The sequence below is a fragment of the Leptosomus discolor genome, chromosome 1 (assembly GCF_034619465.1).
Source record: "Leptosomus discolor isolate bLepDis1 chromosome 1, bLepDis1.hap2, whole genome shotgun sequence".
Taxonomy (NCBI): domain Eukaryota; kingdom Metazoa; phylum Chordata; class Aves; order Leptosomiformes; family Leptosomidae; genus Leptosomus; species Leptosomus discolor.
In genome coordinates, this window is record NC_141391.1 from 64631069 (window position 1) to 64645084 (window position 14016).

Consider the following 14016-nt stretch of genomic DNA (forward strand, 5'->3'; position numbering starts at 1 on the left):
ACGAAAACAAATTATTTTCTCATTTTCTCTTCATAAACCAGAACATATGACATTACACAGCAGAAGCCAAATAAGTTAAAACTCAAGTATTATATTTCACATATACCAGTTTTCTACTCAAATTATTAGAGGAAAAATAATGCACTATCTTTCAGTATATACTGTTTTATGTACACAAAAAACATTCTGCTTTTTAACAATTTATATGGTGGCTTAAGAAAACTGGTTATTACATTTTTCCTATGTAGTATATTTCTAATAATAAGGAAGCTCCTAATCTCCTAATGTTTACAATAACTACAAGAACGAACTTCCTTTCAATTAGCCTTTCTTATAACACTTCCCAGTTCTTTTCACAGTATTTTTTTTCTATGAACACAGCCACAAAAAGCATTGAAGACAGGTCAGCCAAAACCTGGTTCTGTGTGACCAGCCCAACAGCAGTTCTGTCTGAAAACAGTAGTGACGTAACAAGAACTGAGGCCTCAACCTTTCTCCCCTCAAAGTCAGTGCATAAATAATCTAACAGAGTAAAATCAGAAACTAAGTTCTGTGCTTTTCAAGAGTTCTCCCACTAAAAAAACAAACAAACAAACAAACAAAAAACCCAAAACCCAAGCAGAATTTAAAAATAGATTTTATTTAGTTATTGAAAAAAATATACATTGAACTGGATATTTGGAAGTTAATCCTACATTACTGAAATAGCTTATGAAGCATTTTTAAAAGATAAACTGATAGGTATGTGTAAAAGCATAGCCCTGTTGCACTTCACAGTTTAACTGTAAGGAGCACAGGAGGTCATTACAGCTTTTAAGTAATTGATTGGTATTTTACAGATATATAGGTCATTATTAATCCATTAGCACCTCAATCAGAAGTTTAGGTTCTATCTTACAAATGGTTATTTACACAAAGAAACACAGGATAGAGCAATATCCTGAAACCAAAGTGCTACTGAGGCTGTGTGGGGCATAATGCTAAAACCAATGTAAACAAATTAAAATAATACAGACGAAGTTTTATAAATTACTGAATTCTACAGCACATGGAATATACACAAAACAATTCCACAAAACCATTCATGTGATTGTAAATTGATAAATAAACAATACATTAAATAGTAGAAGCTCCATAAAATAGTAAATTACTGTCTCCATTTTGAACAACGGAGGCAAGCACTATTAATAGCAAGGAATTCTCCTATGTAAAATGACAGATCTCTCCTGAGACTTGTTTATAAAGTAAAAGGTTTGCATTATTTATCATAGCTTAACGTTCTCTTGCTTCCGCAACAGTATAATTAAAAGCCTTCCTCTGATTTCAACAATACAGTGAGTGTTATTCTTTAGCCAGAGACAGCTTTAAACAGACACGAAAACACACAAAAAATTTAAGGCAATCTCATAATACCCAAGTCCAGCCGTGCCAACAAGAAGGCTTTGGCTCCAAGCTTAAAAACTACTTTAAAGTAAGTACTGATTTTCATTCTTTGGGACTCCTTCCTCTACAGAGTGTGTTACCCACAGCTCAGATACGATTTTAAATTTTTTCCCAAATGTTCTCCTTAGTGCTTTTATCTCTTTTACCCGGGAATGATCTTCTCCTATAACAACATGGGAGACACCCTCTTCGAGGCGAGAGACTACTTTTGCACCATAAAAACGGAGCTCCAAAGCTCTGATTGAGAGCATTGTCCCATGGATTTTGGTTCTGGGCTCATTAACAACAGCATAACAGTCCACGTAAACAGTGTTTCCTCTGAATATGCTGAGCTGACAGCTGTTCCATAAATAACGTTCTTCCAACTCTGCAATAACGTCCAAAGGCATCGCCTGATTGTCTTTCACCCTTGAGAACACTTCCTTGAGTTGGGCAACATCCGTGTCTGCTGTGTAGCTGTCTCCATAACAATCATACTCACGAGCAAAATGTTCTTTTGTGTCAGGAGACATGTGAATCATAAAAGCTGGCTGCCAAGGCACCAGCATTTTGGTCTGAAAACACTGAAGGAGCCACTCCGCCTTCACCACATCGTATTTGTTGGAAGCGATGATGTTTTTCACTCTGACGTTCTCAGCTCCTACAATGACACAGTAAGTCTCCGGCCCCGGGTTCTGCACCACGCTGCCACCACATTCAGCTATTCTGCTTTCCAGCTCCGACTTTGGGTATTGTCCTGTTCCTGTCATAACACAAAATTCCACATCCTCAAATACATTTGAAACCCTGTTCACACTAGAAAGATCGGGAGCTTTAAATTGCTCAGCTATTCCAATGATCTTCTTCGCCTTCGATACAGTTTTCCTTTTTTTCTCTTGAGGCTCATCATACTCCTCTATATGGAGGTGCTTAGATGCCAGCTTCCCTTCTGCTTTGCTTCTGAGACCTTCTAGCATGTCTGAAGTCATGCACTCGTACCATTCTTTGTCCTCTCTTATCTTCTCAATTCGGGGGAATCTCAAAGTACAGTCAGTTTTGTACATATCACTGTTAACGATCTCGGCTGCCTTGATCTGGACTATGACAGAGTTGCAAGGTTCGATGTACATTTCGGGCTTTTCAGTTCCACACAAGATGTTACAGGGAGGGTCCTTCCTATGGTAGGGCTTCCAGTGTTTTGCCAGCTTCAAACCTAGATCATACAATTCTTTCATCGTATAGCCAGAGCCAACACGACAGACAGAGTGGAAGACAGTAGGTTTTTCATTCGGAGGGGGCGTCTCCGCAACAGCGCACAGAAAATGAGACATCATTCCGCCACGTGAGCCCTTCCCCCAGTAACCACCAACAATTAAAAGGTCCAGTTCATCCATCAGCCCACTGACGTATTCTGGCTTGATTTTTAACCAGCCTTCCCCACGTTTGTCAGGCTTGTAAGTGGACATGGGATCTTTCACCATAATCCCTTCCTCTCTGTTATCTATGGCTTCATTTAAAGCATCAACTACTTCTTTTCTTGTTTTGGCATTTTTTTTACCTACAACATGTATCCTGCCCGTTACCGGGGTAAATACGCTACTTAAGATTTCGTATCTTTTGCTTAGGACTTCGTGCCCCAGCTTCTGGTCATTAACCATCAATACATCGAACACACAGAAGCAGGTCTGCAGCTCAGAGTCCTCCACCATTCTTTTTATGTCAAATCTGTTTCCTTTTTGCATAAAGGTTTGCGTCTCAGGGTTGTAAGCCATCATCTCACCATCAAGGATGCAGTTTTGTATATTGCTCTTAAATACCTGATGAATAAATGGCGTTAATGAACCATCAAGGGGGGAAGCACCAAACTGCTGAGTATAGTCAAACCCATTTCGGGAAAAATATTTATAGACATCTCCGTCTTTGTGCATCTGCATACGTTCACCATCCAGCTTCGTTTCTATGTAGAATATCTGGTGATTCATCTGTTTCTCAATCTGCTGGACATCAGCAATAGCAGCAAGCATCGGCTTAAAGGCAGAAAACAAGGTGATAGAAACATCGCTAAGCGAGACAGAGGGATCGTGCAGTTGTCTGCAAACTTTTTCCAAATCAGTTGTGACATTGTGCAATTCAGCAGCATCGGGGTGAAAAATGGAAAATATAGTCTGTTGACTAATGCCGAGCTTCAGATCCTTTATAATCATCCGGATGAGCCATTTTTGTTCCAGTGCTGTACTCTGGGTAATTAACTGAAGGAGACTTTTCTTTAGCAGACCCTTGTTTTTAGCAGCGTTATTATTAGCTATCGCATCCAAGTGCTCATTGACTTGTTCGATCGTCAGTCTGCCTCGTTTCGGGCTCCGAGGTTTTAACACAAAGTAGGCGATCATTGCAAAATCGCCGGCATCTCCACGTGAGCCAGCAGGTGCCCTGTAATGTAAAAGCTTCGCAGCATCTTTGCCGTCTTTCGGTAAATTAAGCAGTTCGATATAGAGCTTCGCGAGCATAGTTTCTTTAATTCCATAGGCCATCCTTTCTCGTTCCAACTGTGGGAGAATAAGTCGCATAGCTGGATAAAAAGAGTCGGTGACGTCTTTCTCTTTTTGATGAAGAGCATCATGGAATTTTCTCCAGGAATCCAGAAAATCCTTGAAATACTTGGTTTTCTCCGGACGAGATTTACACGTCTGTATTCGCTCCAGAGTAGAACACAGATCTGCAAAAGGCACGTGAGAGGCCACTGTTTTTTTAGAGGGAGGCTGGGAAGCAGATGAGGAAGCCATCAGAGTCCGTTTTTCACTGAAAATAAAAAAAAAGTGTATTTTTTTTTAGAAAAAAAACGCCAGCATGTTATTCTGTCTCAAAACCAAACCCAAACAAAAAAACAAACAAACAAACAAAATCTTTACTTTGGATTTGCTGATTTTCTCATTTTTCTAATTAGGATGTACCTGCTACCTTACTTAAAGGTCACCAGCTGGTACCACCGCCCGGAGGCAGCCAGGCTGCGGACGCTCCAACCGACGGCATCACCCGGACCTGCCGGCTCCGCAGGCGGGAGCTGCCGCGGCCCCGAGACCCGCTTCCCCGGCGCCCAGCCCGCCCCCGCCGCCCCCTCCCCCGGCTCCTGCCGCCCGGCGGGGCCCCGCCGCTAAGGGAGCGAGGTCCCACCAGGCCGGGTGTGACTCTCGGCGGGGGCGCATCGGCCGGGGCGCTCCCGGTGCTCCTCCCGCCGGCAAGCTCCAGGCTCCACCGTCCCCCCCACCCCACATCGCTACGGCGTTACCAAGGTCACGGGGCGGGGACATCCCGGGGGGCACCTCCCGCCCCTCCCCGGCCGCCCCTGCCCAGGAGCGGATTAGCGGGAAGAAGAGGGGGGAGACGGACGGGATGGGGGAGGAACGGTCGCCCCCGGAGGAGACTTACGAGAAGCCGGGGTCACAGCGGCCACCCCCGCCCCGGAAGCGAAGGAGCGCTCCGTTGGCACCGCGGCCCGCGCTCCTCCCCCCGGGCGCAGTGGTTCCGGCTATCGCGGCGACCGCGCCTGCGCAGTTACCGCCGCGGCGTGGAAGCGGTGGCGGAGGCCCGGGCAAGGGGGGCGGACGGACCTTGACCCGGAGGCGGAAGTGGCGTCGGGCGTGGGTTCCTGTTTCGGAAGGAGCGGTGGTTGAAGTTACGCGTCGGGGTCTGCGCTGGCCTGAGGCGCCGCCGGCGGCGGCCGCGCGGGAGGATGCGGCGGGTGGGTCTGGCCGCGCCTCAGGCCGGTCCCGCCCCGCGGGGAGGGAGCGGGGGTAGGGGTACGTGGTGGGCCCGGCCCGGCCTGGCCGCCTCCGGCCGCGGGGGGAGCGGGGCGGCGGGGGCTGGCTTTGGGTTCGGTTTGGTGTCGGGGGCTTCGCCGGGGCCAAACGCGGCTCTTCCCGGGGCGGGCGGGTGGGCTCGGCTCCGGGCCGGCCTTCCGGGGCGCCTCTCCCGAGAGGTTGCTGCGTGGGCAGCGCCCTTAGAAGTCCCTTCGGGGTGCCGGCCTGCGGAGCCCGGGGGCAGCTTGTGCGGCTTCGCGGCGGGGTCCTGCCCTCGTGTTTCGGTTGTCTCCGCCGCCGTATGGAGCGATTTCTGCAAACGGGGTTGCTTGCAGAAGGTGGGGCAGGCGAGGGTAACTTTTTCGTGTCGCTTAATATGCCGAGCTAATTTATTGGAAAGGCTGAGCAGTATGTTTCTTTTAGGTAAAAATGGCTTGGAAAGTTGGACGTTTTAGGAGCCCATGCTCGCTAGAAAGCTAAGGCTGTAATATGGTAACCGGCCTTAGTTTGTTGTTGGTTTGGGGTGTTTTACACGGTGCCCTCATAATTCCAGTCATGCTTGTAAGGATCGTTAAGATTTATTAGTTGGGAGGAGAAATATAGCAAGTTAAGGAGAAGACCTTTTCAGTTATGTGTATGGACCACTTGATGCAGCACTGTGGAAGTTTGCTGTGTGAAATCAGTAGGACAAGGGGCTTGCTGATTTTAAAAGCCAGAGCCCTTAAGTGTCCAACAGTTAGTTCTTACTCTGCTTTTTCCTTGGTTAAGAGTAGCTACTTTGCTGTTTTAACTCTTTTAGTACTGAGAAACTGTATTTTTTTCTTGGCTTTACTGAACTTGTAGGTTTTCTTCCAGATTACTTCACCCTCTGAAACTAATGTTTTATAGTTGAGGGCTTAATGTTTCTACTTACACAAGCCTTCTGAGTAAATATAAGTAAATGTAAAGCTTGTCTAAGTCTTGTCTGTGTCCGGAGGAGGTGGAGTGTAGGGGAAGGAAGTGCAATGGAAAGAAACACATGTCCTAGATATTTCTCTCTGTTTTTATTAACACCTAGTTTTGTTTGGTTTGAAACTATGAAATCTGAAGGATTGCAGTGGGCATTAAAACTGTTTGGTGGGGGTTTTTAAGCTGTTTAATAAGTAGCCATTAAACACCTGAATGCTCTTCTTGGCATAAACTTTAAGACTTCTCATACACCAAAAGTTAGCTTTAAGGAGGCAGCATAAATCTATCATAGCTTTGTTGTTATGCACTGTTTATGTTTTATGCTGTGTGTTGTATGTGTAGACCAGGACATTTTGAAGTGATTCTTGAACTTCATTATAAGATGTTGTTTTCAAGTTTATCAGATGTTTCAAATGAGAGCTGAGCTTCATAGGAGGAGCCCGAACGTGATATGCCCAGTTTCATCAGTAAAGCAGATGTAACTTCTAGGGGTATTGGCTGCTAGCACTTCTTAATTTTCTTTCAAGTAACTGGAGACAAACTAATTATGTGTGTAATTCAAAAGCAATTTTACTCAAAGTTCATAAATGGAATTGTCTTTCAGGCAGAGATGAAGTCTGGGGAGTCATCACATCCAAAGGTAAATGTTTTATAATGTGATTAGTATATGAAAATAGGACTTTTTAATATTAAAAATGTAGACAAAGACAAAAAATACAACAGAATTTGTGGCAAATACGAGAGTAATTTCAGCTGCTGTTTAAAATGAATGAAAAGTTGTTCCCAAGTACTTGTAAGTATGCGTTTGAGTTTTTATGATCTTCAGTTGATAATGACATTAACCATTTAAGAATAGCATTAGGGCACAGCAGAACATTATTAAAGTGTCTTGATCATAGTTTATTTTTTTCATCAGAATTTCTGTTGTTATGAGTGATTTATATTTTCAGTAGTTAATTATGGGATTTTTAGCTCATCTGATAGAACACAGAGGTCTGCAGTAATTCCTGGGCTGTGGGTTCAGCGGTGGAGATACGTAGATACAGACGTGTGTGTGCGTATCTACATATGGGCCTGTCTCGGTGGCATAAAATTGAAACTTATCACTTCCAAATTTTATTTCTGTTTTGAGAGGCAATACAGTTCTGTGGCTGTGTAAACTGAACCGGTCTTTAGTGGCCTTCAAGCTGAAGGAACAGCAGCAGTCTGGTTAAGTCTTACTTTCCTTAGGTCTTGACATTGAACTGGGCCGCATTGCTCTCCTGCTGTGTTAGTGGCTTCCACGACAGAACTTTGTATTTCAATATTGCCTTCTGCTTGTCTCTTAAGCTTACAAGCATCATCAAAAAAACCGCTTGCAGGAACCACTAGCATTCACAAAGGCTGGCCTTTCTAAGGCAGCATTATCAGAGGGACAGGAGGAAATGTGGAGCAGATAGATGCTAGAGAAAAGACTGCTGATCGTGACTAAGAAAACATCTGTGAGGAGAATGCAGAGGAACTTAGTTTATGTTGTCGGGAGAAATTCAAGGTAGGTTACATATCTGGAGGTTAATAAACATTGAAGTACAAGTAAAGAATTCAAGTTACCAAGTCTCCCTTCCTGTTAAGTATTAGGAAATATTTTCTAGTGGTAAGAGTAGCTCAGAACAAGAACAGCTCCTGTAGGAATTTCCGTTAGTGTAAGTGTTACCTAGGAAAACATCTACCAGGTAGAACGATATGGTTCTGCTCTTGATGACTTGTTTATTGTCACGGACATTGACTTTCGCAACAAGTTTTAAAAAACACCAAAAAAATCTCCTTTGTTCTTGGTTTCATAGCCTCTAAGCTAGTTTAAATAATCAGAGGTTATAAAGTACTGTTACTGTGTGCTGTAAAATGGGGTGTGAATTCTTGTTGTAGGAATTACTTGACAATTACTTGAAATACAGTGCTGCAATATAATGTTCCTTCAAAAAACTAAGGGCTTTTTAGTGAAGAAAGAATGATATCCAAGGGGGTAATGTTTTATCTACGAGATTTGAAAAGGAAATCTGTAGAGAAACCTTATTTCCCTGGCTGAAACAGAACTTCAACTAGCCTGCCACTGGCCAACTTGCTGACTTCCCTTGGTTTCAGTGTCTCCATCTGTAATAGATGGATGACATTTCATGCCATCTCTCTGTAGAGCTGTGATCCATCTAACAGGAGAAGGCAATATAACTGAGATAATCCTGTTAAACAGTCAGCTATTAAAAAAGAATTAATTAGTCATACTCGCAGATGACAGAAATTGATCAAAGTTCTCTTCTAAAAGACATGAAGGGCTGCATGTTTCTTGCCTTGACTGGGACATCAGGCAGATATGGAGCAAGTCCATAAGGTTCTTGTAGTCTAGGCACAGAAGTAATCTTGTCTGGAAAGACAAACAGCTTTGTCCAGGTGGTGGGTCTGCTCTGTTTCTCGGGTTGACCAGCTCAGACATCAAGTCTAAATATATTGTTCTCCCTTTCCTTCCCTGTCGCTGCACACACACCCCACCCCTCCCCCCCACGCCCCCCCCAGAACTTTCCCTGATTATTCTGGCATCCTATTAGTCACAAAAATTAGAGATACAGGAGAATTGCAGCACGTGCTCTTCCTAATTCAACGTAGAGTTTTCGCATGGTAGGGTTTCGCACTGAAAGGTTTAGAACTTCTATCCAGCACAACGGTAATGGGAAATGAAGACCATGAAGAGATTTGTTTGTTTGTTTGTTTCTGAGGTGGGTGTGTGTAGTCTTGCAGTCTCAAATCTCATAGACTTCAAAAAGGGTTGAGGAACACCTTATTGCTCCCTGAAAATTGGTATATTAGCTTACCCTTTTTATTTATGTCCTTTATGATTCTGCTTGTGTCATCTTCTAATATTCAGGTCAAACAAGATAATGCTTGGACGGCCTGCCACTTCAGGCTCCATAGGAAGCATGGTTTGTAGCTTTGGGAATGAGCTTGTATTGGCTTGGTTTAGAGTCTGTTCTAGGCCTGTGTGCTTGTTTGAGAAACCATTGTTTTCCTTTCTAGTGATCTTTCAATTGGTGTTGGAAGGAGATGGGGAAGAAACTAGGAGAAACTTGTATCTCGGTTCTCTAGCTAACAAATCTTGCAGTAAGATGTGAAGTAAGAGACATGGTCTGATTGAAGCCTGGAAATGGACAGAACTAGAGAAGTTTCACGTAGCTGGGAAGAAAACTTGAATAGTCATGTGGTTGTTCATTAGTGCAGAGTAGTCAGCTTGTCTTAGAAATATGTAGGTGAGTATGTCATGTTTGTGGCTGTGTAGTTTGCCTTCTTGCTAACTGCCTAGTTGGTAGGATGTTTGAGTTCTAGTTGGTAGGATGTTTGAGTTCTAGTTGGTAGGATGTTTGAGTTCTAGTTGGTAGGATGTTTGAGTTCTAGTTGGTAGGATGTTTGAGTTCTAGTTGGTAGGATGTTTGAGTTCTAGTTGGTAGGATGTTTGAGTTCTAGTTGGTAGGATGTTTGAGTTCTAGTTGGTAGGATGTTTGAGTTCTAGTTGGTAGGATGTTTGAGTTCTAGTTGGTAGGATGTTTGAGTTCTAGTTGGTAGGATGTTTGAGTTCTAGTTGGTAGGTTTTGCAACTCCAGTAGCAAAGTTTTTGTATATGCTTCTCATATATATATCTCAGAAGTAGACACACAGCAGCTGTACCTCAGTAGCATAGCATTTTGATAATATTCTCCTACTGAAATGAAAGTGGAAGCAATGCACAAATGAAACTAACGTGGCTTATAAAATCAGTGGTATCAGTCTTCAAATAACAATCCTTAGTGTGTATGGGATAGCCATCTGCAACACTTAATCACCTTAAGTAAGACTTTCATGACTTCTTTGGGTTTTAGTAGTTTTTAATGATGGGTCTCTTGCTCTTTTGTGAACAACTTGTTGAGAAAGCATTTTTGGAGTCTCATTTTGTAAAAAAGTCGGCAAAATTTTAAATAGCATGGATAAGGAGGGTGTTTTTACTGTGTTGTTATCAGTGTTCTTATAGTCTTGAAATGTTTGCAGCTTCTTTAGGAAATTCTCTTACAAATTAAAGTATCTACTGTATGTGTCTCCTAATTAGTGTGACTTCTTTACTAGAGAAATGGATCACAAGAACTAAACTTTCATAAAGACAATGTGCGTACTTGGATGTGGATATTGAACACGAGCTCATAAGTGATGTGAGAGAACAAAGTTGAGCTAACTGTTCTCTAGACTGTATTTCACCAGTTTAAAGTATTTGGAGTAGATACACTATATAAAAGCTCAATTTCACGTTACCTTTGGTTAATATGTGACTGATTTATATCTACTTGTCGCATAAAATAGAGGTGGCAGTTTTTCCTGGTTGTATTGGGTGCTCATCGTGCAGTTGCAGCCCTCTCCAGTAGTATTAGTCCATACAGCTTATTTTGGTGCAGGTCCTGCGTCTTCTTTGAATGCTTGGATGCATCTCTGCGTGTGAAGCTCCTTTGGAGTTAATTCAGCTTCTTACTGCACTACATCATTTTAGGAGGTTGTAACTTTGAATGTGTGTAAACGGTCGTTATTCTTTGCTGTATGACTTAGAGTGTTCTTAGGCGAGTGAGCTGGTGTTGTCAGTTCCAGGCAGTATGGTTATTCAGCTCAGTGGCAACTGCATGGTTACTGTAGTTCTCATGTAGGTTTGGCAGTTTTTGCCTGTTTCCATATTACACTTGAACCCAGCAGTGAATAATGTGAGAGATTCTGTGTATGCTGTGAGCCATAGCTGTCTCTTGTGGTTGGAATGAAGATTTAATCCATTCTCGTTAACATCGTTCCTCATTTGATGCTCTGTGCGTGGTTTTGTCGTGAGTCTGTTTTCATGTTTGGACTTTTCAGTAATTGTGCTTTTCATTGGTCAGAGAATGATGTGGTTAGCTGACTGTTTCCAGTGGTAATATTGTAGGTCTGGTTGTATGATGATACAGTCTTTTGTTCAGCTGAAAATTTAGGATGGGTTACTGCTCTGATAGTGGAAAACTATCATTATAAATCAGAACCAATCCAAATATAGTGAAACAGCTGCCATAAATGTAACTACAATGTGGTATCTTACTATAGAGGAGTCTCTTTCTTCTGACCAGTTGACTTGTTGCTCTGTAATCACAGTTGATCAAGATTCTGGAAGACGGCCACTAAACGGCCACAGCAGACCCGGTGTGCATTGCGAGCCTGCGCTGGTTGCAGAGTGAAGTGCGCAGGCTTATGGAAAGCTCCTCTTGGCCTTAACCAGTAACAACTTTAGAAACAAGGACTGGATTTGTTTGTGTTCTCTGGATTCTAGAATTACTTACCTGAGAAGCTTTGACAAACTGGTGATAGTCTGTATGGTTGTTCTGTTGGTCGGTAGGGAAGGCTGAGGGAAAACCTACGTTATTGTGGTCCCAGTCAACCAATTTCCTAGTGCTGCTGATGGACCCTGCCTGCTGAAATAATGTAAATGGGATTTTGAAGAATTCTAAAGCTTTTTCCTTATGATTGCTTTTTTGCTTGTTTTACAGGGTTGAATGGTTTCCAAAAATTCGAAGGGAGTTTGCCACTGAGTTTGATGTTTATGCTTTAATGTACTGACTTGCCATTAATCTTTGGCAAGTACGAATGCTTACATCGCTTCCTTTTTCTTTCCCCTATATTTATACCTGTATGTTTGGGTCTTTTTTTTTTTTTTTTTTACAGGATTTACTTGGAGTAAAAGATCACTGACTTCTACAATGGAAAAGTCATGGATGCTTTGGACCTTTGTTAAAAGATGGCTGCTAGCTTTGGCTTCCTGGTCTTGGAGTCTCTGCCGTATTTGTCTTTTGCCCTTGATAGTAACTTTTCACTTGTACGGAGGCATTACACTACTTATATTAATATTTGTATCAATAGCGGGTATATTATATAAATTCCAGGATGTGCTGCTTTACTTTCCCGAACAGCCCTCTTCATCACGCCTTTATGTTCCTATGCCTACTGGAATACCACATGAAAATATCTTCATCAAAACCAAAGATGGAGTTCTTCTCAATCTTATTCTGCTGAGATACACAGGGGACAATGCAGCGTATTCTCCCACCATCATTTACTTTCACGGGAACGCAGGCAACATCGGCCACAGGTTGCCAAATGCTTTGTTAATGCTGGTAAACCTGAAAGTAAACTTAATTCTTGTCGATTATAGAGGGTATGGAAAAAGTGAAGGAGAAGCAAGCGAAGAAGGTTTGTACTTAGATTCTGAGGCTGTGTTAGACTATGTGATGACTCGGTCTGATCTTGATAAAACAAAAATTTTTCTTTTTGGCCGTTCCTTGGGGGGAGCAGTAGCTATTCACTTAGCTTCTGAAAATTCCCATAGGATTTCTGCCATCGTGGTGGAGAACACCTTTCTTAGCATCCCGTACATGGCCAGCACTTTGTTTTCTTTCTTTCCGATGAGGTATCTTCCTTTATGGTGCTACAAAAATAAATTTCTGTCCTACAGAAAAATCTCTCAGTGCAGGATGCCTTCTCTCTTCATCTCTGGGTTGTCTGACCAGTTAATTCCACCGGTTATGATGAAGCAACTTTATGAATTATCCCCAGCTCGGACTAAGAGATTGGCGATATTTCCTGATGGAACTCATAATGACACTTGGCAGTGCCAGGGTTATTTCACTGCACTTGAACAGTTCATCAAAGAAGTAATAAAGAGTCACTCCCCTGAAGAAATGGCGAAAACATCATCTAACGTAACAATAATATAACTGATATTCTTCTTTGGGGTGAGGTGGGGGGAGTACCTGCACTGTACCTTGATTTGTGAAAAGTGGTAAAAGAATGTCCATTTTTAAATGTATGTCATGTCTGTACTTGCCTAAAGAGTGAAATTAAACTTGGAAAGGTCTGATGCTTTATTAAGATGTTCCAGATGACTTTTACATTTGCAACATTGTAAATGAACCATTTTCTGTCTTTCTCATACTTTTTTGGTATCTCTGTCCATATATTCCATTTGTTTGATATGTACAACGGACGCTATTAAAGGAACTTGCTACAAAAGTAGTATGGGATGTATTGGTTTAGAACAATTGGAGGCTCTTCAGTATTCACCGCCATATGTGTGAGCTTTTTGGTCAGTCATGGTTAGCACGATGATTTGTTGCTTCTCTTAGAGTTTATTTGAAGTGTGCCATGCATGAGATTAGTGTTTTATTCCTTGAAATTTTATATTATGCAAGGTGGGAAGTTTTTAATACGCTAAGTAATATAAAATAACATTAACAGTAGAGTATACTTGCAGGTATACTGTCCTGGGTTATTACTGTTTTTTTATGGTTATGCATACATACATATTTCAAACTGCACCTGAAGAGGAAAAGACACTTTCCCTGGTTTCATTTTACTGTTTGTATCATAATAGTGCCCAGAAAGTTGTATGTGCCTAAACATCATGGCTTCAGGATTTTTGCCCAGGCAATTTCTTCATAGAAAATAGGAGTAACTTTCAAAAAGGGAGCAGTGCAGTCGAAGCTCCTTCCTGCCCTAAGCTCTCCTCACTAATGTTAGATGTTAGTCTGCTTGTGCCTATGAGGCGGGTTTTCCCAGGGCAGAGTGGGTGGTGTGATAGAAAGGAGTGAGAAAGGAGTGTCGTACAAGGTACAGCTATGTCTTTGTGTTTGCCTTTTTTTGTTGTTTGTTTTTTTTTTTTTTAGGCTGGTGTGGTTAAATGTCTGTCCCCTTTATTTATACCTCCAAAAGAAACACATCCAAATAATTACCAGTAATCACATGATAGGAGATCAGTGTATACAGTTGTTCCCGTAAGGATAACAAAAAATGA

General features: G+C 42.3%; 2 protein-coding genes across 4 annotated transcripts; one reads left to right on the forward strand and one right to left on the reverse strand.

The window, feature by feature from the left end:
- Positions 1-619: 619 nt before the first annotated feature.
- LIG4 (DNA ligase 4) lies at positions 620-4220 on the reverse strand. The gene has a single exon (XM_009946309.2). The coding sequence runs from the start codon at positions 4203-4205 to the stop codon at positions 1467-1469; it is 2739 nt and encodes a 912-aa protein (XP_009944611.1). The 5' UTR covers positions 4206-4220; the 3' UTR covers positions 620-1466.
- Positions 4221-5106: 886 nt separating this feature from the next.
- Positions 5107-13238, forward strand: ABHD13 (abhydrolase domain containing 13). Of its 3 annotated transcripts, none has more exons than XM_086482081.1 (3): positions 5107-5161; positions 6772-6807; positions 11892-13238. In XM_086482081.1, the coding sequence occupies exon 3, from the start codon at positions 11927-11929 to the stop codon at positions 12938-12940; it is 1014 nt and encodes a 337-aa protein (XP_086338207.1). In that variant the 5' UTR covers positions 5107-5161; positions 6772-6807; positions 11892-11926; the 3' UTR covers positions 12941-13238. The 3 variants fall into 3 exon arrangements, with proteins under 3 accessions (XP_086338207.1, XP_086338208.1, XP_086338206.1); XM_086482082.1 differs by lacking the exon at positions 5107-5161 and adding an exon at positions 5196-5219; XM_086482080.1 differs by lacking the exon at positions 5107-5161 and adding an exon at positions 5484-5557.
- The last annotated feature ends 778 nt before the right edge of the window (positions 13239-14016 follow it).